Source organism: Aotus nancymaae, unplaced genomic scaffold, assembly GCF_030222135.1.
Source record: "Aotus nancymaae isolate 86718 unplaced genomic scaffold, 86718_ANA_hifiasm-v0.15.2.pri h1tg000053l, whole genome shotgun sequence".
In the NCBI taxonomy this organism is placed as follows: domain Eukaryota; kingdom Metazoa; phylum Chordata; class Mammalia; order Primates; family Aotidae; genus Aotus; species Aotus nancymaae.
In genome coordinates, this window is record NW_026988467.1 from 24,747,566 (window position 1) to 24,774,652 (window position 27,087).

The 27,087-nt window shown below is 47.4% G+C and overlaps 1 protein-coding gene and 1 non-coding gene across 2 annotated transcripts; one reads left to right on the forward strand and one right to left on the reverse strand.

The window, feature by feature from the left end:
• Positions 1–27,087, reverse strand: PTAFR (platelet activating factor receptor). Its single transcript, XM_012439934.3, has 2 exons — positions 27,002–27,087; positions 1–3,651 (listed from the first exon to the last, which is right to left on the reverse strand). The coding sequence occupies exon 2, from the start codon at positions 3,605–3,607 to the stop codon at positions 2,579–2,581; it is 1,029 nt and encodes a 342-aa protein (XP_012295357.2). The 5' UTR covers positions 3,608–3,651; positions 27,002–27,087; the 3' UTR covers positions 1–2,578.
• LOC135269546 (U7 small nuclear RNA) lies at positions 9,523–9,585 on the forward strand. Its single transcript, XR_010337806.1, has one exon. It is a non-coding gene; the product is annotated as a U7 small nuclear RNA (small nuclear RNA).

The window sequence follows — 27,087 nt, forward strand, 5'->3', positions numbered from 1 at the left end:
ATCACTTAAAGAAAAAGTATTTATTAAGTAAACATACAGTTGGTACATGGATATTGCAAAAATTTCAAGGAGGGTACACAAATGACTGAAATTCAGGAGACACTGGGGTGAGCACAGAAGCATTGTTCTTGTTCAGAGTTCTTTTGGCTGAGAGTCATAGACACCCAATCAAATCAGCTTCAGCAAAGTAAGAGAATATATCCTGACAAGGGACTCTCACAGGGCCCAAAGGAAAGGGTGCTGGGTCCCTGGAGGGTGGAAGGAGGCCAGCAGGTCCCTGAAGATGGTAGGTACCCCGTTGCTCTCCAGGGGCCTGTGATTCCCCTGGTCTCTGCCTTGCTATGCGTATCTTTTCTCTGAGCAGAGCCATTTTCTCTACTACATTCATGCAGGTGGCCATCCCCCCAACACACACAGACAAACACACATACACACAGACACAGTCACAGCTCCAGAGTTTCTATGTTTTCAGGTAAGGGACCTGCAAAGCCTGAACAGCATTCCTGCTCTAGATGCCCACCTTGCATCCTTTCTGCTCCCATCAGAGGATCAAGAAATTCTCAGGAAAGAGGGAGGGTCTAGGATGAGCAGTCACCCTGACAAAGAGGTGTCTGCCTCAACATCGGCCACTCATAACAATCCCATGAGGTAGCTTTAACCTCATAGGTAACGACCCTAAGAGGTAGGAAATTCAGCGCCTGGTCTCTCAGCAGGAAATGACACAACCAAGACTTGAGCCAGGCCTGTGTGACACTGAAGCTCAAGTGTGCTTCACTAGCCACCCGGTCATGTCATCAGCCAAGTCCAGCCCACAGCTACCGTCCCAGACTTCAGCAGGTTACTGGCCCACCGGGAGACGTTTCTCAAAATCCACAATTGGCGTTTGCCAGGTACGCAGGAAGCGAGTATCCCAGCTTCACAGGGACACCGACTGGAAGGAAGGAAGACCTCTGAAAGAGCACAGAGCTCTGCAAACCAGAGACATTTCCTCTGAGCCCCTGGGGTCTGAGGCTGCTGGATTAACACTGTAGGTACTTGTCTCAGGGCAGGAGAAGAGGCTCATTTGCATATACTTGCCAAAAATCACAAGCAGACATCTAGAGATCCTCAAGAGAAACTGACACCTGGCTGACATCTGCTGACAGTAACTGCTCCTCCCACCTCCTGGAAGCTGTGTTAGGAGGAGCCTCCCAGAGGGCAAGGAAGGGGAGAGGAACTGACACACTCTTCCACCCAGGGGCCTCATGCACTTCCCAGCCCATGAGCCTGTTCGCATGGAAGCCCCTGGACATCGAGGTGTCCTGGCCTGGACAGCCCCAATTTTGTTTCTTTTTTTTTTTTTTGAGACAGAGTCTCACTCTGTCGCCCTAGCTGGAGTGCAATGGTGAGATCTCAGCTCACTGCAACCTCCGCCTCCTGGGTTCCAGCGATTCTCCTGCCTCAGCTGCCTGAGTAGCTGGGACTACAGGCATGCAACACCATGCCCAGCTAATTTTTATGTATTTTTAGTAGAGACAGGGTTTCACCATATTGATCAGGCTTGTTTCGAACTCCTGACCTCAAATGATCCACCCACCTTGGTCTCCCAAAGTGTTGGGATTATAGGCATGAGCCACAGCACCTGGCCTTAATTTTTGTATTCTTAGTGGAGATGGGGTTTCACCATGTTGGCCAGGCTGGTCTCAAACTCCTGACCTCAGGTGATCTGCCTGCCTCAGCATCCCAAAGTTCTGGGATTACAGGCATGAACCACTGTGCTCAGCTCCAATTTTGCTCTCAAGGGGCCTTTGCCCATCCTCAGTAGGTGGCTGCCCCACAGAAGGTACTTAATTAGGGACTGTTGTTGAGACAGAAAGATGGAGGAGGTGAGCATCTCTCTCCCACTCCCCCAGAGCTGACCAGGCCAGAGGCGAGGCCTTTGTGGAGAGACACATCTGCCTTGGGAAGCAAGCTCCTTTCCTAGCTTTTGGTCTGTTCATTTTTATCTTCTCTAGTCACCATTTGGGACAGGTTGCCAGGTGAGTCAGAGAAGGTTCCATCAAGGTGATTCCCCTGAGAAAGGTCACAAAGACCTTGTGCCTGAGGGTGGAGAGAGGATGGCATTATCCTAGCTCACAAGTCTGCCCCAAGATAGTACCACACAGAGAGGGCAGTGTCCCTTTCCCAACTCCCATTTCTGCCTCTATCACTTGAGAGTGCTTGCCCAAAGCTTTAGACTGATGCCCCATCGGGGAGAACTAGGTGGCTCAAAGTCTTCCCCCAATGTCTGCACCTCTGCACCTGGCCCTGGCATTCCTTCCAGCCCGATAAGATTAAGGGACTCAGGATGAGGTAATCAGCCACAGTTACTACAGTATGCGCCCACAGGCGGAAGAAAGGGCTCATTTGAGTTCTGGATTTTCTGACAGTCTGGCTCTGCCATCATCCCTGCCCGGGTGAATTAGCCTCCAAACCTAATGGCCCACCAGTGCCCACGGAGGTGGTACCCAGACCACAGCAGACATCCCTTCTTCCCCAGCTCAGTTCATGATGTCCATGGTAGAGGGAAGACTTCAGGCCTGGCCCCAAGAAGCAGGGACTAATTTTTGAGGGAAGTGCCAGGGACCTGGTTGAGTGGCACAACCACTTCAGTGATCGTATCCGTGGTGGCCCGGGAGCATTTCCGGCTGCTGCGCATGCTGTAGAACTTTTCGGAGAGATGCTTGCGGAACTTCTTGGTGAGGAAACAGTAGATTACAGGGTCTAAGACACAGTTGGTGCTAAGGAGGCAGAGGGTGACCTGATGTGCGTCGTTAATGGCCTGGTGGAAGTTGCTGTTCTGGAAGCCCAGTTCAGCCAGGGTCCAGGGCAGCTGCACCATGTGGTGGGGCACGAAGCAGATGATGAACACTGCCAAGACCGTGCACACCATCCACAGCGCCCGGCGCTTGACTTCAGCGTTACGCTGCTGCTGCACCGGCTGCATGAGCAAGGTACGAATGATGACCAGGTTGCAGAAGAAGATGATGAGGAAGACCAGGAAGAAGCTGAACACGATGAAGATGTGGATGATGAGGACTGGCATGCTGCCCTTCTCGTAATGCTCGAAGCAGCGGGTGATGTTGCCGGAGCCAGCGCTGTTGGACACTGTGTTGGTGGAGTCCATGATGAGGAAGTAGGATGCGGCGCCCACAATGGCCACCCAGATAGCCAGGGACAAAGAGATACCACGCTTGCGCGTGTTGGTCTGAGCAGTCTTGATGGGCTGAGTCACTGCCTGGAAGCGGTTATAAGTGATGACGCCCAGGAAGGCCACAGAGCAGTAGGTGTTGATGAAGAAGAAGCAGCCAGCCAGGTTGCACAGGAATTTGGGGAGAATCCAGTTGCCCCGGTTTTGGTAGTAGACAATCCACAGTGGCAGTGTGATCAAGAAGAGCATGTCCGCCATGGTGAGGTTCACCATGAAGATCTTTATCTCATTGAGTTTCTTGGAAGGGTACAGGCGGGCAAAGACCCACAGCACGTAGCCATTAGCAATGACCCCAAGCACAAAGATGATGCTGTAAACAATCGGGAAGAGAGTGTATCGGAACTCAGAGTCCACGTGGGAGGAGTCATGTGGCTCCATTGCTGTCGGCTGGAATGATCAACTGGTCCTGGCCCTGGCAGTGCCTGGAAGACCACACAAAAATTCTGGTTAATAAAGGGACAAGAAGGGACTGTTCTATTTAATGAATTCCAAGACTCCTCGCCATGGTTAGGATGATGATGTCCCCTCCAAAGTTTATGCTGAATCTTTTTTTTTTTTTTTTTTAGACAGAGTCTTACTCTGTGGTCCAGGCTGCAGTGGCCTGATCTCAGCTCACTGCAACCTCCGCCTTCTGGGCTCAAGTGATTTTCTTGCCCCAGCCTCCTGAGTAGCTGGGATTACAGGCAAACTAATTCTATCCAGTAATTTTTATATTTTGAGTAGAGATGGGGTTTCACCATGTTGGTCAGGCTGGTCTTGAACTCCTGACCTTGTGATCCACCTGCCTCAGCCTTCCAAAGTGCTGGGATTACAGGCATGAGCCACTGTGCCTGGCCTCTGTTGAATCTTAATCCCAGTGCAGAGGTGTGGCCTGTGGAATGTGATTAAGTCAGAGGGTGGAATGGGATTAGCACGGTTAGAAAAGGGTGCCAGGTTGCCCAGGGAGGTCGGGTTGAAGTGAGCCATGATCGGGCCACTGCACTCCTGCCTGGGTGACAAGTGAGACCCTGTCTCACACACAAAAAAAATTAATAATTCTTTTAAAAAGGCTCAAGGTTGAAGAAAGCACTTAATCTTGCCCTTTTGTTTTTCCATCCCTTTTGCCATGTGAGGTCACAGCTTTCAAGGTGTGACCCTGGAAACAGATAACCAGGCATCAGACACTAAACCTGCTGGTGCCTTGATCTTGAACATCCTCCAGAACTGTGAGAAATGAATTTCTTTTTCTTTTTTCTCTTCTTTTCTTTGTTTTTTGCTTTTTATAGACAATCTGTCGCTCAGGCTAGAATGCATTGGTGTGATCATGGCTCACTACAACCTCAACCTCCTGCACTCAATTATCTTCCCACCTCAGCCTCCTGAGTAGCTGGGACTATAGGTATGTGTGTAACACCACGCCCAGCTAACTGTTGTATTTTTTGTAGGGAAGGGATTTTACTATGTTGGTGGTCTGGAACTCCTGGCCTCAAACATTTCTCCCACCTCAGCCTCCCAAAGTACTGGGATTACAGGTGTGAGCCACCACTCCCGGCCAGAAATACATTTCTTGTGCTTTATAAATTACTCACTGTCAACACTAATGGATTGAGACACTCCCATTTTACACATCTTTAAAATTCTAAAATTGATGGCATTTTCCAATTAATTGGCAGTGGTCTTTCTTTCTTTCTTTCTTTCTTTCTTTCTTTCTTTCTTTCTTTCTTTGTTTTGGGTTTGTTTTGTTTTTTTTGAGACGGAGTCTCACTCTGTTGCCCAGGCTGGAGTGCAGTAGCAAGATCTCAGCTCACTGCAACCTCCGCCTCCCGGGTTCAAGCAATTCTCTGCCTCAGCCTCCCAAGTAGCTAGGATTACAGGCACCCGCCACCACACCTGGCTATTTTTTGTATTTTTAGTTGAGACGGGGGTTTCACCATCTTGGCTAGGCTGGTCTTGAACCCCTGCCATCATGATCCGCCCATCTCAGCCTCCCAAAGTACTGGGATTACAGGTGTGAACCACCGCACCTGGCCTCTCTCTCTCTTTCTTTCTTTCTTTCCTTCCTTCTCTCTCTCTCTCCTTCCTTCCTCTTTTTCTTTCTTTTGAGACAGAGTTTCACTTTGTCACTCAGGCTGGAGTGCAATGGCATGATCTCAGCTCACTGCAACCTCCACTTCCCGGGTTCAAGCAATTCTGGTGCCTCAGCCTCCTGAGTAGCTGGGACTACAGGTGTACGAAACCACACCTGGCTGATTTTTTGTATTTTAGTAGAGATGGGGGTTTTACCTTGTTGGCCAGGATGGTCTCGAACTCCTGATCTCAGGCAATCTTTGCTCAGCCAGAAAAGTTATATTTTAAAATGGAATAAAAGAAGAGGCCTGGCACGGTGGCTCACACCTGTAATCCCAACACTTTGGGAGGCCGAGGTGGACGAATCACGAGGTGAGGAGTTTGAGACCAGCCTGGCCCACAAGGCAAAACCCCATCTCTACTAAAAATACAAAACTTATCTGGGCATGGTGGCACGGGCCTGTAATCCCAGCTACTTGGGAGGCTGAGGCAGGAGAATTGTTTGAACCCGGGAGTCAGAGGTTGCAGTGAGCTGAGATCCTGACATTGCACTCCAGCCTGGGCGAGACTGTCTCAAAAAAATAAAATAAAAATAAATAAGTAAAAATTAAATAAAATATGTTTGTCTTCTTTGTCTTCTTCTGACAGAATTTTAGATCATCTGTTTCTAGTGATAAATATATATACGTTCTTATTATACAAAATTTGAAATTTTAGTATTTTTCTTTTTCTTTTCTTTCTTTTATTTTTTTTGAGAGAGAGTCTCACTCTGTTGCCAGGCTGGAGTCCAGTGGCGTGATCTTCTCTCACTGCAACCTCCATCTTCTGGGTTCAAGTGAGTCCCTGCCTCAGCCTCCAGAATAGCTGGGACTACAGGGGCGCGCCACCACACCCAGCTAATTTTTGTATTTTTAATAGAGACAGGGTTTCACCACGTTGGCCAGGATGGTCTCGAAATCTTGACCTCGCGATCCACCCATCTCGGCCTCCCAAAGTGCTGGGATTACAGGCAGGAGCCACAACGCAGGGCCAAAATTTGGATATTTATCTACCCATGAGATTTAAAATAAAAATTTCTATGGTAAAATGCCCTACATTTTAAAATAATTTATGTGCTCATCAAAGGTCTGGAAAATATAGAAGTATAATATTAGGGTCACCCAGAGAATAAAATAGTAGCCATCATTTAAAAGGATGTATTAGATATGGCTGTACTGATTTGGAAAGGTGTCCTTGGAATACAGTGTTAATTAAAAACAAAACAAAACTGGCCGGGCGTGGTGGCTCATGCCTGTAATCCCAGCACTTTGGGAGGCTGAGGCAGGTGGATCTCCTGAGGTCAGGAGTTTGAGATCAGCCTGCCCAACATCATGAAGCCCTGCCTCTACTAAAATTACAAAAATTAGCCAGGCGTGGTAATGGGTGCCTGTAATCCCAGCTACTTGGGAGGCTGAGGCAGGAGAATCACTTGAACCCAGGAGAAGAGGTTGCAGTGAGCCGAGATCAAGCCACTATACCCCAGCATGGGCGACAAGAGCAAAACTCTGTGTGAAAAAAATAAATAAATAATAAATAAAAACAAAAACAAAACAAAACAGAAAAGTTGCAAAAAATATTTGGTATGAGCCCATTATGTGTGTTTGAATAGAAGATCTAGAAGGATACCCTCAAACAGTTGACAATGGTAAGCAGCCTCTGAGAAGGTGAGGTAGCTTAGTGGGAAGTTTATTTACTTTATACTTTTATGTGTTTGTTTGAATCTTTAAAGGGCACTTCTTATCTTAATAATTTACAATTTTGAAAATACAACGTAAGGACATGCACAGTGGCTCATGCCTGCAATCCCAGCATTTGGGAGACCGAGGTGGGAGTACTGAGTGAGCCCAGGAGTTCAAGATCAGTCTGAGCAACACAGTGAGACCCCTGTCTCTACAAAAATAAATAAATAAATAAATAAAAACAATTAGCCAGGCTTGGTGGTGCACGCCTATAGTCTCAGCTACTCGGGACTGAGGCAGAAGGATCGCTTGACCCTCGGAGTTTGAGGCCAGCCTAGACAACATAGTGAGACTTCATTTCAAACAAAACAAAACAGTTGCTCCCTCCTCTCTTGTTCCTCCCACTACTGCTGTCATGGTAAGCTTCTAGGAGTTCCCCTGTTGTTGACGTTGCAGTGGGCATGACTCAGGGAAGCAGCAGGCAGGGAGGAGGATGGGAAGCAAGAACTCAGCTGGGGCTAAGTGAGGTCCAGCTCATCATAGCTAATAGTGTAGTAAAAAGAGCAGAGTAGGCCAGGAACAGTGGCTCATGCCTGTAACCCCAGCACTTTGGGAGGCTAAGGCAGACGGATGCTTGAGCCCAGGAGTTTGAGACCAGCCTGGGAAACATGGCAAAACCCTATCTCTACAAAAAAAAAAAATTAGCCAGGCGTGGTGATGCTTGCCTGTAGTCCTAGCTACTTTGGAGGTTGAAGTGGGAGGATCGCTTGAGCCCAGGAGGTGGAGGTTGCAGTGAGCCGAGATTGTGTCACTGGTATTCCGGCCTGGGTGATGGAATGAGATCGTGTCTCAGAAAAAAAAAAAAAAAAAAAAAGGGAGTGAGACACAAGGAAGACAACACCTGTAGCACCTTCTTTAGAGCCAGGTACCCTGCTAGGTGCTTCCACGTATACTACCTCATTTGAGTCTCACACAAACACTTTGCAACAGGAAGTAAAATGTTACAGAATAGGAAACTGAGTACAAGATCAAGACCACACAGCTATTAAAGAATGGTGCCAAGATGTCAGATGCAGCTCTATTCTTTCACATATCCGTCCAACAAATAATTCTGAGCACCAACTGCATGTAAGGCACACGGCTATGCACAGGAGCTATAGGGCGAACACCCAGCAAAAGGGCCCTGCCCTCAGAGAACTTACATCTCTTGGGAGAGACAGACAAAAGCAATTTAAACAAACACCATTGTTATCCAAATAAAAAGGGGTGCTGATACAGAGAACAAAAAGAGATCTCCTTAGAAAGGAGGTGACATTTCAGTTGAGGCCTGAAGGAGGAACAAGAGCAGAACATTCCAGGCAGAGGGCTCCGCATGGGTCCACAACTGAGGGAAGAGCTTGGTGGTTTCCAGGAATGGAAATAAGCTTACCAAATGGCCGTGGCCCTGACCTCCAGCTGCCACTCTACCCTCACTCATGCGTCGTTAGCATCAGGCTCTGGCCAGGACGGACTTCCCAGGTGGACCTTCAAACCTGTCCATACGTTTCCTGCCTAGGAGCCTCCACAATACCCACCCATCTCACTGCTTTGAATGCTCTTCTTTTTGTTTTTAGGCTGGAGTGCCATGGCACAATCTCGGCTCACCGCAACCTCCACCTCCCAGCTTCAAGTGACTCTCCTGCCTCAGCCTCCTGAGTAGCTGGGATTACAGGCACTGGCCACCATGCCCAGATAATTTTTGTATTTTTAGTAGAGACGGGGTTTCACCATGTTAGTCAGGCTGGTCTCGTGCTCCTGACCTTGTGATCCGCCCACCTTGGCCTTCCAAAGTGCTGGGATAACAGGCGTGAGCCACTGCGCCCAGCTCTACTCCCCACTTTCACCCTACCAAGTGCAACTCATGCTTTGGACTTCAGCTGACTTTCACTGCTCCTCTTCGCTGGACTTGGGACCAAGTCAGCATCTCCTACCCTTCCAACCTCCCTGTACTTCATAAATCTTAGCACAGTTGTAATCATATTGATATTTGTGTGATTAATGAACATTTCCTCACTTGACTGTGAACACCAAGAGAGCTAGGACCTTCTCTATCTCTTTAATACTGTGTGTTTCCAGCGCTAAGATGAAGGAATGGGTGACAGCCTTGTTAATTACGCCCATCCCTTCCGGAGCCACAGCAATGGAAACACATGAAGAAGCCTAAAGATACTTACAAACTTACAGGTATGTTTAAAGAAGCAATTGGCTCTAATTGGAATTTTGTTTACCGAGAAAATTTTTGTGCTTTGCTCCATTGAGTGTGGTGGTAGTTTATCTGCCTTAAATATAGATTTCATTATTGCCAATAAATCATTGTTATTCTTTTTTTTTTTTTTTTTTTTTTTGAGACACGGTCTCACTCTGTCATCCTGGCTGGAGTGCAGTGGTGCCATCTTGGCTCACTGCAACCTCAACCTCCCAGGCTCAAGAGATCCTCCTGCCTCAGCCTCCTGAGTAGCTGGGACTACAGGCATGAGCCACCACGCTCAGCTATGTTGTAGCTCTTTTAGAATTTGTCTAGTAGGTTTTCTGGATTTACTGCAAAATGCTATCCCCCCAACAAAAAAATTGCTAGGTTCCACTGTGCTGGGACCCTTTCCATCCCAGAGTTAGTACTGCCATCTGATTCCAAAGCTCCAGGGCAATAGTTCTCAAACGGTGGCCTATGGAATTGGAGACTTGGGAGTCTATGAGGCCAAAACTATTTCCATAATAATGCCAAGATATTATTTTCCTTTCCTACTGTATTGACGTTTGCACTAGTGGTACAAAAGCAAAGCTGAGTAAAAGCACTGGCTCCTTAGCACAAATCAAGGCAGCAACACCGAACTGTACCAGGAGTGACTGTAGCCTTCACAGCCCCGACTGAGCGTGGGGGGAAAGTGGTCAACTTCACTTTAAAATGTCTTCAATAGGCCAGGTGTGGTTGCTCTCGCCTGTCATCCCAGCACTTTGGGAGGCTGAGACAGGTGGATCACCTGAGATCAGGAGTATGAGACCAGCCTGACCAACATGGAGAAAACCTGTCTCTACAAAAAAAAAAAAAAAAAGAGAGAGAAGAAAGAGAAAAAAAGTATTCAATAAAGCAAGGAAATGATGCATTTTATTAAATCTTGAATACATATCTTTATAATATTCTGAGTGTAAACAGGAAATATTCATGAAACACTTCTGCTGCAAACCTAAAGTGGTCTTCAGGAAAAGCACCTCTGAGATTGTTAGAGTTGTGAGCTAAACTGTTTTTCTGGATCATGATTAGAAAAAAATGACTGACCAGTCGGGCACGGTGGCTCACGCCTGTAATCCCAGCACTTTGGGAGGTCAAGGTGGGAGGATCACTTGAGTCCAGGAGTTCAAGGCCAGTGTGGCCAACATGGTGAAACCCTGTCTCTACTAAAAATACAAAAATTAGCTGGGCATGGTGGTGCATGGCTGTAATCCCAGCTACTCAGGAGACTGAGGCAGGAGAATCGCTTGAACCCAGGAGGCGGAGGTTGCCATGAACCAAGATCCTGCCACCACACTTTAGCCTGGGCGATAGAGCAAGGCTCTGTCTTAAAACAACAACAACAACAAAAAGACTGATGACAAACTATGATGGCTTTTCAGACTTGGGTATCTGGCAGACATTTCCTTAAATATGAATGAAGAGAGCCTATTGCTTCAAGGGAAACAAACGATGAGATTTGTTGCCAATGATAAAATTTGAGCTTTCAGCCAGGCACAGTTGCTCACGCCTCTAATCACAACACTCTGGAAGCCCAAGGCAAGCAGATTGCTGGAGCCCAGGAGTTTGAGACCAGCCTGTTCAAAATGGCAAAATCCTGTCTCTACAAAAGAAAAAATATAAATTAGCCAGGTATAGTGATGTACTCCTGAAGTCCCAGCTACTCTGGAGGCCAAGGATTGAGCCCAGAAGCTGCAGAAAGCCATAATTTCACCACTGCACTCCAGCCTAGGCAACAGAGACCTTGTCTCAGAGAGAGAGAGGTAGAGAGAGAGAGAGAGAAAAGAGCTTTCAGGAGATAATTAAAATTTTTGGAAAAATTGTATTTGCCATTATGAGCTTGACAGCTTTCTAATACCTAGCATCTGATGAAATTGGTGGAGAGATTGGCTGGGTGCAGTGGCTCATGCTTGCAATCCCAGCACTTTGGAGGCCAAGGCAGGCGGATCACAAGGTCAGGAGTTCAAGACCAACCTGGCCAACATGGTGAAACCCCGTCTCTACTAAACATATAAAAAATTAGTTGGGCATGGTGGCGGGTGCCTATAATCCCGGCTACTCAGGAGACTGAGGCAGGAGAACTGCTTGAATCCGGGAGGAGGAGGTTGCAGTGAGCCGAGATCATGCCACTGCACTGCAGCCCAGGTGACAGTGTGAGACTTTGTCTCAAAAAAAAAAAGAAAAGAAATTGGTGGAGAGATTAATGGATGCAATTTTTTGATATTGTGTAATAAAAGGCTGACATTTAGAAGACCTGTATAACTCAGTGAACCAATGTTTTCAAACGAGCAAGGCATGATATCTCAAAATTATACGTAGGTGAAAGATCCACTCAAGTGGCAAGACAGACCAATTCAATGTAGTATTAAGAGGTTACAAAAAGTGTACTGAGACTGGGCACGGTGGCTCACACCTGCAATCCCAGTACTTTGGGAGGCCAAGGTAGCGGATTAGTTAAGCCCCACAGTTTGAGACCAGCCTGGGCAACATGGTGAAACCCCATCTCAACCAAAAATACAAAAATTAGCTGAGCATGGTGGTGCATGCCTGTGGTCCTAACTACTTGGGAGGCTGAGGTGGGAGGATCATTTGAGCTGAAAAGTTGAGGCTGCAGTGAGTTGTGATCGTGCCACTGCACTCCAACCTGGGCAACACGGCAAGACCCTGTCTCAAAACGAAAAAGTCCATTGATATAATTTAGGTTCTACATTACAACAAACCTTTAAGAAACTACTATGTGTGGGACTTTGGTATCATATCAAAGAAGAGTATCGGCCGGGCGTGGTGGCTCATGCCTGTAATCCCAGCACTTTGGGAGGCTGAGACGGGTGGATCACTTGAGGTCAGGAGTTCAAGACCAGCCTGGCCAGCGTGGTGGAAAACCCCACCTCTACTAAAAACACAAAAAATTAGCCAGGTTTGGTGGCGGATGCCTATAATCCCAGGTACTCCGGAGGCTGAGGCAAGAGAATCACTTGAACCCAGTAGGCAGAGGTTGAAGTGAGGCAAGATCATGCCATTGCACTCCAGCCTGGGCAACAAGAGTAAACTTAAAAAAAAAAGAAGAGTATTACCAATTATCTGAAAAAGCCATTAAAAGATCCCTCCCTTTATAAGTACATATCTGTGTGAAGGCACATTTTCAACCAAAAAACATGTCACAGCAGCCGAAGTGCAGAAGCAGATATGAGAATCCAACTGTCTTCTATTTAGCCAGCATTAAAGAGATGTATAAAAAATGTAAATCGATGCCACTTTTTTCCCTAAGTTGTTTATGTTTTAGAAAATCTAGTTGTTTTTCACAAAAATGTGTTATTTATGTTAACATGGAAGGAGTTTACCATTGGGGTGTTTTTGTTCAAAACTGAAAACTTGTAGAATGTCTAAGTTTTCATTTTTGGTACAGTAAGTATTGCTGGAGACAACTTATGTAAACAAAAGCTCTTTGAAGCCCGCAATAATCTTAAAGGATACAAAGGGACCCTGAGACCAGAAGATTTGAATACTGCTACTCCACAGTCTCAGCACCCCCACCCTTCCTTTGAGGCCAAGATGCCAAGTTCATCCAGGACCGGCCTTGTTTCTCTCTCAGGCTATACCTTCTTGCCTTGGGGGTCCTGTTTCCAGGGCATGGAGGCATATTTGGCCTAGCCCTGCCTGTGTGTGGCTGGGGGCGGCCCACAGCTGGGCAGGGCATGGTGCTCACTCTGCGTCTTTGGGGAAGTCAGGTCCCTATGTCTCTGCCACCCCCACCCCCTTGCCCAACACAAAGTGCCTTCCTCTTCTTGGGTTTGGATTCTCTGGAAACTCTCCAGCCAGAGGACCCAACCCAGGACATCCTAAGCCCTGCACCCTGCCTGCCCAGGCCTGTTGAGAAAGCCTTTCCGCCAGGGCCAGGACTAGAGTGAAACATGTGAGGCATTCACTTAGTGCAAAAGGTAAGGAGACGCCAAACCTCAGAAATCAAGATAAATAATATTTTACTTTATTTATTTATTTTTGAGACAGGGTTTCGCTCTGTCACCAAGGCTGGAGTGCAGTTGCGTAATCTCGGCTTACTGCAACTTCCACCTCCTGGGCTCAAGCCAACCTCCCACCTCAGCCTCCCAAGTAGCTGGGATTACAGGCACATGCTACCACACTAGGCTGATTTTTGTGGTTTTTGGTAGAGATGAGGCATGCCCATCATGGCCAGCTAATGTTTGTATTTTTAGTAGAGATGGGGTTCTGCCATGTTGGCTAGGCTGGTCTCAAACTCCTGACCTCAAGTGATCTGCCCCGCTCGGCCTCCTAAAGTGCTAGGATTACAGGCGTGAGCTGCTGCGCCTGGCCAATAAATAATACTTTAATGCAATATTTTTTAAAACTCAAAAGGAGTATTACTGATTCTTCCCTCCTGCCTCAGGCTCTAATATGACTCCATCTGGCACTATTATGATACTGTCTTCATCTAAAATTTTGGTACTTTGTTCATCATAAATTTTTTTTGCATTAATTTTGATTTTTTTAAAAAGACCTTCTCGCCATGTGAACAGAACACACACAGAGACTAGCCTAATTCACTCATTCAGTTGCTCATTCATGGATTCATTGGACAAGCACTCATAGCTCCAGAATCTGAGCAGTGCACTGAGGCCTCAGAGAACAGACCCAGCCCTGGCCCTTGAGCTGCTCACAGGCCATTTTGCAAGAGAAAGAGATTCAGAAACAGACAAGCAGTCAGTGCTATAATGACGGAAGTTTCAGGTGTAATAGGGATTCAGAGAAGCTGCCCCTAGCCCAGACTTGAGGGTGAGGAGAGATCTCCTGCCTATGCGGAAGGAGTTAACTTTAATAGTGCAAGGAGAGAGGAATAACAGGCAGAGGGGACTGCAGGGCAGAGGCCTGGAAGAAGAGGCAAAGATGCGCCTTGTTCTAAAGGAACGTGAAACATTTGGTTTGGCTAAAACGTAAAGTCTAAGGAGTTGAGAAGTGACAGGCTTAAAAAATAAGCATCAGTCAACTCAAGATGGGTCCTGGAGGTTTAAGTGCAATAGGACACTGGAAGGTTAAGTGCCCTCAGTTAAAGAAAAAGCAGGAATGTCCGGAGCAGGGGGCCTCAGGAAAAGAAGAAGGAGCTGTGTTCAACCTGGCAAAAGGGTTGCTGGACTGAAGCGGACCGGGATCATCCACCCCCAAGGAGCCCATGGTCAGGAAGACAGTAGGGGGCAGAAGACAACGCCCTGGGACTATCTGTGAACCAGGCCCCAGTGGTTATCGAAGTGAAGCCAGAGGCACAGCCAGTTAGACAAAGACAGTACTCAGTTCCGAGGGAGCCCTTGAGGGAATCCAAGTCCATCTCAGATACTTGAAAGCTTTTGGAATCATAGTTCCTTGGAAATGTTGCAGGAAAACCTGCTGACAGAACCTCTCAGACGCCAGAATGAGGAAGGAAGAGACTTTTATTCAGCTAGCTGTGGAGCTCGGTTTTTTTTTTTAAAACACAAGTCAATGGATGCTCCACAGCTAGCTGAATAAAAGTCTCTTCCTTTCTCACTCCGGTGTCTGAGGGGTTCTGTCAGTGGCTTTTCCTGCAACATAAGGAGTCAGGACTTTATTCTGCAGAAAATGGGAGTTACTGAAGAAACTTGAGCTTGTGGGGACAAGACAGGGTCTGGATTTGGGGAAGATGGCTTTGACCGCTGTGCACATAATGAACTGGAGGGAATCAGACCAGAGTCAGGGAGACAGCAAAGAGACAAATGCAATCATGTGGAGGGCCTCAAGAGGACTGCACCGTGGCAGAGCAGATGGAGGGATATGGATGGCTGTGAGAGTTATTTGGGATGCCAGACGGACAGAACTTGGAGAGGGATGGGATACTGGTTGAGAGAAAAAGGGAATCAAAGACAACCACCAGGTTTCTGGGCCAGATGATGGAGGCCGTGGTGGCATCTATCTTCATGGAGAAGACACTGAGGAGGAACAGCATGAGGGTGGGGAGGATGAATTCATTTGAGGACATGTCCCATTTGGGGTGCCTGTGAAACACCCAAGAGGACCAGGGTTAAACCCTGAAGAGCCCAACATCAAGGAAGCTGTCAGAGGAGGAGAAACCTGTGAAGGAGGCAGAGACAGGACAGTCAGAGACAAGGAGGGTTCCATGCTGAAGGCCTAAAGGAAGAAAGTTTCAAGAGCTTGGGAAGATGTGGGCAACAGTGTGAAAAGCCACAGGGAGATGAATAACAATGTAGACAGAAAGGCAAACACTGGATGTGGCAATACGGAAATCAGTCTCATGTGATCGGATCATGTGATCAGAGGGAGAGCAGTTGCCCAGGCATGGATTGAGGAGTGAGTGATAGGAAAGGAAGGGGAATGTCAAATCCTCATTCAAGAAATTCAGTTGAGCTGGGTGCGGTGGCTCACACCTGTAATCCCAACACTTTGGGAGGCTGAGGCGGGCAGATCACTTGAGGTTAGGAGTTCGAGACCAACCTGACCAATATGATGAAACCCCATCTCTACTAAAAATTAGCCAGGTGTGGTGTCTACTAAAAATACAAAAATTAGCAGGGCATGGTGGCAGGCACCTATAATCCCAGCTACTTGGGAGACTGAGGCAGAAGAATCGCTTGAACCCGGGAAGCAGAGGTTGCAATGAGCCAAGAACCTGCCACTGCACTCCAGCCTGGGCAACAAGAGTGAAACTCCGTCTCAAAAAAAAAAAAGAAGTTCGATTGAGCAACAAAATGCTGTGTGAGGACCTTTTTTGGATCCTGATTAAAATAACCCAACTGTAAAAAATATTTTCTAGACAATTGGGCCAGCTGTAGTGGCTCATGCCTGAGGTCCCAGCACTTTGGGGGCGCCAAGGTGGGACAACTGATTGAGCTCAGGAGTTTGAGACTGGCCTGGGCAATATAGCAAGACCTCATCTCTATAAAAATTTTTTAAAATTAGCTGGGTGTGCTGGTGAACACCTCTCGTCCCAGCTACTCAGGAAAGCTGAGGCAGGAGAATCGCTTGAGCCCAGGAGGTGGAGGTTGCAGTGAGCTGTGATTATGCCACTGCACTCCAGCCTGGGCAACAGAGCAAGACTTCAACTAAAAAAAAAAAAGATTCCAGGAAGACCAGGTGTGGTGGCTCATGCCTGTAATACCAGTACTTTGGGGGTTGAAGAAGGAGGATAGCTTGAGATCAGGAATTCAAGACCAGCCTGGGCAACATAGCAAAACCGCATCTCTATACCTGCCCCCACCTCCCCCCGACACACACACGAAAATAAAATATTCCAGGAAATTTGTGCCTGCATACTAATTTCTGTTTCAAAATTGGCTTCCCAGGAACCCAACCCAGGAGATTGTGTACTCGGGTGTATCTGACATCAGAGCCTCCCCAGTCCACACGGCCCCCACAGGAGGCCCAGCAGGAGTAGCCTCTTCCTTCCAGATATAGGACCAGAATCAGTGAGGGGAGTCCTGGTGGAGACCCTGCTTGGCTCAAAGCCATTGCACTTGGTGCCGCCAGTACCTGTCATCCTGGCTCTTCCTACTTCTGCTGCCTTCTGTTCAATCCCAGGTTCCTGGTCCCCATGTGACTCCCACTCCCTGGCCCCAACCCAAACTTAGTGCCTATCTCTGTATCTTTGACTCAGTGGAACCCTTGAAATCACCCAAAATGTAAACAGCTGAGTCTCCTCTGAGCCTGAGAGCTTGTACTTTCATGACTTTATTCGTGCTGTTTCCTCTGCCAAGAAATCCTTCCTTCCTTGTCATTGCCTGGATGTTTACTAGAACATTCTTTGAGATTGCTCAGACCTCATTTCCTCCGAGTAGCTTTTTCTAAGCCTCTTGGCCTCCTGCACACCCGGCTCCACCCATGGCCTGGTTAACTGCCCATCCTTTGGACTTCCATAGCTCATGGCTCTTTATCCCACTGAAATTGCCTCTATGTGTCTTCTCTGCCATCCAGAGGCAGGGACAGTGTCCATTCATTCGCCTCACAGTTATTGACATCCCCACTGTGTTGGGGAGTCTACAGAAACAAAACAGACAAGGATCCTGCTCTCGAGGGGCTTACACTCTAGTTGGGGGAAACAGTCAAAAATAAGTAGAGTGACAAGATAATTTCAAACTGTGATGAATTTAATAAAGGAAATAAACATAGTAACATGAAGATAGGGTAGATGGCTTTTTTTAAATTTTTATTTTGTAATAAATAGAGACAAGGTTTCACTATGTTCCCCAGGCTGGTCTTGAAATCCTGAGCTCAAGTGATCCTCCTGCCTCGGCCTCCCAAAGTGCTAGTATTACAGGCATAAGCCACTACACCCAGCCGGTGGCTGTTTTAAGTAGAATGACCAGGGAAGGCTTCTTGGAGGAGGTGACATATAAACAAAACCAGAGACAGCCTTACCATGCAGTCATTAAAGCTTAAGCTTTAAAGCCCTCTCCTGGGCCCTCTATCTAATTGTATTTAGTAATTTGGTATCTTCAAAGACGGGGTCCCTTCAAATTGTATAAGCTTTAGTAACCTGTAAAATCTGTGTCTCCCCTTCGCTGAACTCTAAAAAAGAAAAAAGGAAGAAGTAAGGGGAAGATCTGGATTTTTTTCAGGCAAAGAGTATCATGTGCAAAGGACCTGTAGTGGGAGTAATTTATTTCATCATTTTCTGAAGTAGGAACAAGAACCTGAAAGGTGGATGTGGCCCTAGGGAGTGAGAAATGGGAAGAGTAGGATGTGATCAGAGGACAGCAGGCTCCAGATTGCTCCTGAACCATAGTAAGGAGTTGGCATTTTATTCTGTGAGCATCAGAGAGCCGCTGCAGTGTCATTAAGCAGGGAAGTAACATGATCGGACTCGCTTTAGCTGTCAGGTAGAGAGTAGACAGTAGGGAGAAAGCATGGAAACAGCAAGACCATTCTGGAGGTCAGAGATGGTGGTGGCATGGACCAGAGAGTGGCGTTTCCAATTCCTCTCCCCATCCCCTGTACTCGGGGAGCTTGGCTGGGGCAAAAGTTTGGTAAACATTTGTCGGGTGAACAAACACCTAGCAAATGGCAGGATTGCCTGCTCCCCAGACAGAGCAGCTGCCACACAAGGCAGGGAGCCCTCTGCAAACTCAGGACTCAAACTGTGGTCCTTGGACCAGCAGCGTTGGCCCCACCTGCAAACTTGTTAGAAATGCAGAATCATGGGCCCCACCCAAGATCTCCTGTATCAGAATCTGTATGTGGCTCACGCCTGTAATCCCAGGACTTTGGGAGGCTGAGGCAGGCGGATCACTTGAGGTCAGGAGTTCAAGACCAGCCTGGTCAACATAATGAAACCCCCTCTCCACTAAAAATACAAAAATTAGCTAGGCGTGGTGGTGGGTGCCTGTAATCCCAGCTACTCTGGAGGCTGAGGCAGGAGGATAATTGCTTAAACCCAGGAGACAGGTTGCAGTGAGCTGAGATCACACCACTACACTCCAGCCTGGGTGACAGAGCAAGACTTTGTCTCAAAAAAAAAAAAAAAAAAAAAAAGAATCTGTATGTTAATAAGATTCCCAGGTGATTCGTGCATGCACTGAAATCCGAGACGTGTGGTGCCCTGACACACTGCCAGCCACACACTCTCCTGGTCTAACACCTTCCATGGCTCCCTGGCCCAGAATCAAGTCCAAGCTCCTTTCCTACCTCATTGCCACCATTCCCCGCTATTCATCCTCTACTGTTGCCGCACTGAACTTCTTGCTCCCTCACTAAGAACTCCATTTTTCCCCCAAAGTTCTCTGCCATTCCACATGCCGCATCCCGCTTTTGCTATTGCTTTACCTAGAAAAATCTTACTCACCTTTAAGACCTAGTCTAAAGAGTGCTTCTTCTGGGATGCCTTCCCCGATTGCCACAGACAGAATGAGCTGTCGCCTTCTCTGGGTCCCCATGCACTGGGCGCATTCCTCAGTCTAGCATCTGACACAATATGTTTTAAGTATTAATTTTAATGGCTATTTCCTTGGCAGGCTGGGCACTTCTTGAGGGCGGGGACTAGATCTTTTTCATCTCTTTAATCTCAGTATCAGGCACTCAGGAATGAATGATGAGTGACCAAGCCCTAATGACTGCTCCGAAATCCCCGGCACAAAGGAAATGTGCGTGGTTTCCCCAGGGAAGGTGTACTGGGGTGGAGTGGTTTAGGGGGAACAAGGTCTCTGGAGTCAGAAAGGTCTACAGGATCATGCCTGGTTTACCATCTACTTGCTGTGTGACCTTGGGCAAGTGACCTCACCTCTCTGGGCTTCAATGTCTTCATTTGCAAAATCTTACAATCCTAATAATGGTTTCAATGATAAGTATACAAAGTGTCTGGAACAGAACCTGAGCCACAAATGACCAAGCCTCCCTCTCCTCACTGGCCCAGCCACTTGGAGCCAGGGGAGGGGATTGTGGGGCACCACTGACCCAGGGGCTTTGACCTACACACTGGCTTTCCTGCCAGCTCCAGACAGATCCTCCAGCTAATGCCAACAAAGCTTTCAACAGCTCAGGAAGAGGATGAACATTTGGAAAGAAAAGAGGCTCAGACCACTCAGTTTGACACATGGGCACAGTTCCCTGATGGATCAAGGCTGGGCAGCTGGCCCAGGCATGGCCCTCAGCTGGGGGTGTGGTAGGGAGGGTATAAATATTCATGGAGACAGAAGAATTCTGCTGTCTTACCCTTTCCCCTGCGCTGCATTCGGCCCCCATCCCTGCTGGAAACATTCTCAGTCCCTAGGGAACCTGGAGAAGGGGTTCTCATCCAAAGCTGGACAGCCAGAGAGGAGGGAGCTTCAGGAGATGGGCAGAAGGAGGTATGTGCTGGTTGATTCCCCAGGCCAGATTGTGGGTCGGGAAGTTGGGTTCACCAGTTATGTTAGCCCCTAACATTCGGGGGGCCAGTTGAAGTCAAAAGTACTAAAGTCTACGTATTTATAAGCTGTAAATAAGACACATCCAAGTTCATCCACAGCTCCTGTTCCTTGCAGCCCCGCAGGCCTGAGGGTACATTCACCAACAGGGCAAGGGCTAGAAGTGGTCGAGGTGGGGGGTCGAGGTGGGGGAACACCACGTTCCGAGTGGGCACGCTCTCTTGGATCCAAGTACTCCTTGCTCTGTGCGGACCATGAAGCTGGAGCCCCCCTAATTTCCAGGCACTGGGCACCATTTACTGGTTAAATGTACAGATACATCTTGCCTATGATCATATTTCCTCCTCAGATCATCATCATGAGGCTGGTTTTACAAGATACCCAATTTTTTAAAGGTAAAAAGACTAGAGAAGAAAACAGATTTGTCCACAGTTGCACAGCAGGGAAGTGGCAGACTTGGGATTTTGAACTCCAAGGTCCATCCTGACTCTCCTAGAACAAGTGGTGATCTCTGCTGGAAGCAAACCGCTCCTGGGCCAACTTGTGTACTTACAGGCCTGTCCGCCAGCCTGAGAACGGGAGCTCCAGATGCTGTGAGGCCCCAGGAGGAGATGTCTTTGACCTGGGGTCCTGCTTTTACCTTTGCTCCTCAAAGCTGGGAAGGGCATGGGACAAAGGGATGGCATGACCTGCTCTATATCCATCTGACTACCGCCTGGCAGGGAGAGAGCTGGGTCAGGTCCTAGTTCAACCACTATGCTCATCCTGTGACTGAGTCTCTGTTTCCTCATTTGTAAGGTGAAGATTTTTTTTTAAATGGGGCTAAGAGAAAAGGATATTAAGAAAACAATCTCATTTACAAAAGGATTCAAAAAAATAAAATACTTAGAAATACACTTAACCAGCCGAGCATAGTGGCTCATGCCTATAATCCCAGAACTTTGGGAGTCTGAGGTAAGCGGATCACTTGAGCTCAGGAGTTTGAGACCAGCCTGGTCAACATGGTGAAACTCCATTTCTACTAAAAATACAAAAATTAGCTGGACATAGTGGTGCATGCCTGTAGTCCCAGCTACTCAGGAGGCTGAGACAGGAGAATGGCTTGAACTGGGAGGCGGAGGCTGCAGTGAGCCAAGATCCTGCGACTTTCACTCCAGCCTGGGCAACAGAGCAAGACTCTGTCTAAAAAAATAAAAATAATAAATAAATAAATAAAATAAAATAGAATTAATAAACTTAACCAAGGAAGAAAAAAAGCTTGTACACTGAAAACTACCAAACGTTGCTGAAAGAAATTGAAGATGATACAAATAAATGGAAAGACATCCCAAATTCGTGGATTGGAAGACTTAATATTATTAAAATGTCCAAACTACCCAAAGTGATCTACGGATTCAATACCATTCTAGCAAAATCCCAATGTAATTTTTACAGACATTTTTTTAAAATTATAAAATTCATATGAAAGCTGAAAGGACACAAAATAATCAAAACAATCTTGAGAAAGAAGAACAAAACTGAAAGACAACTCCTAATTTTAAAACATATTACAAAGTTACAGTAATCAAAATGGTTTGGTACTGGCATAAAAATAGACACATAGATCAATGGAACAGAATAGAGAAACCCCAAATAAACCCCCACATACATAGTCAAATAATCTTTGTCAAGAGGACCAAGACTACACAATGGGGAAAGGATAGTCTCCTCAACAAAAGGCGCTGGGAAAGATGGATATCCACATGCAGAAGAATGAAGATGGGCTCTTATCTTACACCAGATATGGATTAAAGATCTAAACATAAGACCTGAAACTATAAAACTCCCAAAAGAAAACATAAGATAAAAGCTACACAGCTGGGTGAGGTGGCTCATGCTTGTAATTTGAACACTTTGGGAGACCAAGGTGGGCTGATCACCTGAGGTCAGGAGTTCAAGACAAGCCTAGACAACATGGTAAAACCCCATCTCTACAAAAATACAACAATTAGTCAGGCATGATGGTGGATGCCTGTAATCCCAGCTACTCCAGAGGCTGAGACACGAGAATCACTTGAACCTGGGAGGTGGAGGTTGCAGTGAGCCCAAGATCGTGCCATTGCACACCAGCCTGGGTAACAGAGCAAGACTCTGTCTCAGAAACAAATAAAAAAGGCCAGGTGTGGTGGCTCACGCCTGGAATCCTAGCACTTTGGGAGGCCAAGGCGGGCAGATCACCTGAGGTCAGGAGTTTGAGACCAGCCTGACCAACATGGAGAAATCCTGTCTCTACTAAAAATACAAAATTAGCCAAGCATGGTGGCACATGTCTATAATCTCAGCTACTCAGGAGGCTGAGGCAGGAGAATCGCTTGAACCCGGGAGGCAAAGGTTATGGTGAGCTAAGATTGCTTCATTGCACTCCAGCCTGGGCAATAAGAGCAAAACACTGTCTCAAAAAAAAAAAAAAAAAAAAAAAAAAAAAAAAAGTCCAGCACAGTGGCTCACACCTGTAATCCCAGCATTTTGGGAGGTAGAGGCCAGCAGATCACCTGAGGTCGGGAGATCGAGACCATCTGGGCTAACATGGTGAAACCCCATCTCTACTAAACATACAAAAAATTATCCAAGCATGGTGGCACATTCCTGTAGTCGCAGCTACTTGGGAGGCTAAGGCAGCAGAATCACTTGAACCTGGGAGGTGGAGGCTGCAGTGAGCTGAGATCATGCCACTGCACTCCAGCCTGGGCAACAGAGTGAGACTTGGTGTCAAAAAAAAAAAAAAAAGACATTTTCACATTTCTATTCCTAGCAACATTATTCACAATTATCGAGCGTGGAAACACCTAAAATCTCCATAGACAGATGAATGGATAAGCAAACTGGGGTATCTATATACAATGAAATATTATTCAACCTTACAAAGGAAGAAAATCCTGACACATGTTACAACATGGATGAATCTTGAAGACTTTTTTTTTTTTTTGAGACGGAATTTCGCTCTTGTTACCCAGGCTGGAGTGCAATGGCGCGATCTCGGCTCACCGCAACCTCCGCCTCCTGGGTTCAGGCAATTCTCCTGCCTCAGCCTCCCGAGTAGCTGGGACTACAGGCGCGCGCCACCATGCCCAGCTAATTTTTGTATTTTTAGTAGAGACAGGGTTTCACCTTGTTGACCAGGACGGTCTCGATCTCTTGACCTCGTGATCCACCCGCCTCAGCCTCCCAAAGTGCTGGGATTATAGGCGTGAACCACCGCGCCAGGCCTTGAAGACGTTTATGCTAAGTAAAATAAGCTAGCCACACGAAGACAAATACTATATGATTCCACTTATATGAGACATTTAAACTAATCAAAAGCATAGAACCAAAAGTAGAATGATGGCTGCCAGGGGCTGGGGGGAAGGAAAATAGAGAGAAGTTCAACAGATGTAGAGTTTCGTGCAAGATGAAAACATTCTCTCTCTTTTTTTTTTTTGAGACAAAATCTCACTATGTCACCCAGGCTGGAGTGCTGTGGCATGATCTCAGCTCACTGGAACCTCTGCCTCCTGGGTTCAAGCAATTCTCTTGCCTTAGCCTCCCAAGTAGCTGGGACTATAGGCATGCACCATCACACCCAGCTAATTTTTGTATTTTTAGTAGAGGTGGGGTTTCACCATGTTGGCCAGGCTAGTCTTGAAATCCTGACCTCAAGTGATCCGCCCACCTTGACCTCCCAAAGTGCTGGGAGCCACTGTTCCCAGCCACGATGAAAACATTCTATTGGCACTCACAGGATTTAAAAAAAAAAAAAAAGAAAAGAAAACATTCTAGAAATGTATTATACAACGATGTGAATATAGTTAGCATGACTGAACTATACACTTTAAAAATGTTAACAGGGACCAGACACGTGACTCATGCCTGTAATTCCAGCACTTTGCGAGGCCAAAACGAGTGGCTCATTTGAGCCCAGGAGTTTGAGGCCAGACCAGACAACATAGCAACACCCTAATCTCTATAAAATAAATTTTAAAAATTCATGTGAAGAGAGTAAATTTGTTACGGTTTTTCACCACAGCAAAAAAAAAAAAAAAAAAAAAAATTAATGGCACAATGTGTATTTTTAAGTTACAGTCATATGACTCAGTTTATGACTTAAAAGCTGTGCAACCTTTGGTAAAACTGCTTGCCTCCTTTGGGCCCCATGTGTAAAATACGAATAGTAACACATCTATTTCACAGGGATTTTGTAAGCATCAAGTGAAATAAAGGATGTATGGTATTTAGAGAACAGTGGTTAAGAGCATAGACTCTGGAGTCAGACAAACCTGGGTTCAAATCCTGCCTCTCTCACTTCCTGGCCACAGGACCACAGCCAAGTGTGTCCTCCCTCTGAGTCTCAGGTCCTTCCCTGAAAATGGAGCTGATAATACCCAGGCACATGCCTCTCCAGAGTGGTGTGAAGAGTCAGTGAAATAATGTGTATAAAGTCCTTATCAGGGCCAAGTGCAGTGGCTCATGCCTGTAATCCCAACACTTTGGGAGACCAAGGCAGGCTGGAGCAGGCCACCTGTAGGCTGGATATGCTCCCAGCCCGTCATTCCAGATACATGTGGACATAGCCAGAGCCAGCTCCCTGTCCACCCCACATAACCACAGACACACATGCACACACAAAGACACAACAGGAACCCAAGAAGGGCTAGTCAGAGAGGGGGCTGCAGCAGGGTCCCAGTATTTGCCCTTCGGGAGCTGGCTCCTCTCCTAACCCAGACACACACCCCCAGGCCCGTCAAGGGGTGCTACCAGGCTCCTGCTCCACTGTTGCCCCCTCTGAGGCCCAAGCCTCCACCTACCTAGGGGAGGGGAGTGTACCTAGGTACAGGGAAGTGGGGGATGCCACCAAGAAAGAGAATGTCATCCTCTTCAACAAGGCCTCCTTCACAGACCTGGGGTGGGAGGGGGAAATCTCTGCTCCCAGTAAAAGGACAACAGGATTCCAGCCTCTTCTCATACCTGCCTTTCACCCCATCGCCAATCAGAGAAAACTCACTCCTGGATGCACGTTTTGTCATTGACGCTATAAACTGTGAATTCCTTACTCCTTCAATGGCCAGATGGGGAAACTGAGGCCCAGGGATGAGAAAGGATTTTCCCAAGGTGAGTACAGTGTCAGGGGCAGAGCTGGGACCAGATACTGGGTCTCTGGTTCACTGTCCATTCCCTCATAACTGCAACGATCTCTTCATCATTCATCTGTCCTGCGCATATTCTAAGCATATGCTCTGTTGCAAACCCTGTGCTAAGGATAAAGGATACAACAGTGAACAAAACAGATTCCTCATCCTTAAGGTGCTCACAGCAGTTATCACAGAGTCAGTGTTAGAGGGAATGCATCGGTCCCCTTTGCGCGCATTTTCCAATTGACAAAGCACTTTCCTACCCCACCTCTTACTTCATTCTTCCCGCAAACCCACAGGTCAGTTTTTGTTGTTGTTGTTCTGTTTTTGGTCTTTTTGAGCCGGAATCTCACTCTATTGCCCAGGCTGCAGTGCAGTGCTGCGGTCTCTGCTCAGTGCAACCTCTGCCTCCTGGATTCAAGCAAATTCTTCCACCCCAGCCTCCCAAGTAGCTGGGACTACAGGCTTGCACCACCACGCCCAGCTAATTTTTGCATTTTTAGTAGAGACGGGGTTTCACCATGTTGGCCAGGATGGTCTCAAACTCCTAACCTCAAGTGATCCACCGACCTCGGCTTCCCAAAGTGCTAGGATTACAGGCGTGAGCCACCACGCCCAGCCCACAGAGGTCAGTATTTTAACCCCCAATCTGCAAAGAAGGAAAGTGGAACTTCCGAATGGCTCAAGGCCCCGGCTTGTCAGCAGGAGCTGAGATCAAAATCCCGGATGTCCCCCTCAGTCCCAGGACCCATCTTCATCTACGGAGCTGACCTCTTTCTCCAGCTGGTTTGCCAGGACCTAAAGATAGTTGTGTTTTTTTTGCTTCCCTAGCACTCCCCAACACACCTCCTACCCCTCCTCCCCCAACACACACACACACACACGCACACACACACACTCCCCAAACACCTGGAACACAGCTGGGTATTCAGTCAGAGCTAATGGAAAGCAGCCTAAAGGTGTGGGGAGAGCGCCTGCTGGTTCTGTCATATTTCCCAAGTGAGCGAGTGCACAACCCCACATCTGGACCTCCTGCCAGCCGAGGACAGTGGGTGCCAGCCTGGGCCCTGTCCCCAGCACCTGGGACCTGATAGGGGGCACTAGTTGTGGGCTTGGCCCTTTGTATAATAACCTGGTTATTTTCAGCAACCCCTTCCCCACCCAGCAAATCTAGCATTTAGTGAATTCCTAAGTACCCCGCCCTGTACCAGATCGTTTAGATGTTCCAACAATTCTGTGGGGGAGATAGCATCATCCTTATTTGACAATTTAGAAAACTGCACAGAGATGGAGCGTAACTTGGCCAAGACTACAGAGCTTGTCAAGCAGATGTCATTTGGCTCCCCAAGATCCAAGCTGCCCCCATCACCACCTCCCAGTGAGGTCTCTGGGGTCACCTCAGCACTGCCTTAGACTCAGAAAGCCAAAGATGGGTGTTGGGCTCTCCAGGAATGTTTGAACACAAGAAGTTATTTCTTTAACATGAGACTCCCAGATACTGTGGAGGCTGAGGTGGGAGGATCGCCTGAGCCTGGCAGGTCCAGGCTGCAGTGAACTGTGATCACACCACTGCACTCCTGCCTGGGCAACAGAGTGAGACCCGTTCTCAAAAAAAAAAAAAGCACCCACCTGTGCAGCCTAGCGGCATGACCTTGGTTTGCCTCCTGAGGACATTTTTATAGCCTCCCCCTTGCCCAGCGGGGGCCAGGACCCCATCTTACCTGTAGCAGGGGCAGTGGCTGCAGCTGCAGGGGCTGTGTGTCTCTGCCTGGGTCCCGGCCCCAGCCTCAGCCTCTGTGCATCTGAC

Coding starts and splice junctions, on each gene's coding strand:
- PTAFR (XM_012439934.3), bottom strand. CDS start 3,607: ATGGAGCCACATGACTCCTCCCACGTGGACTCTGAGTTCCGATACACT.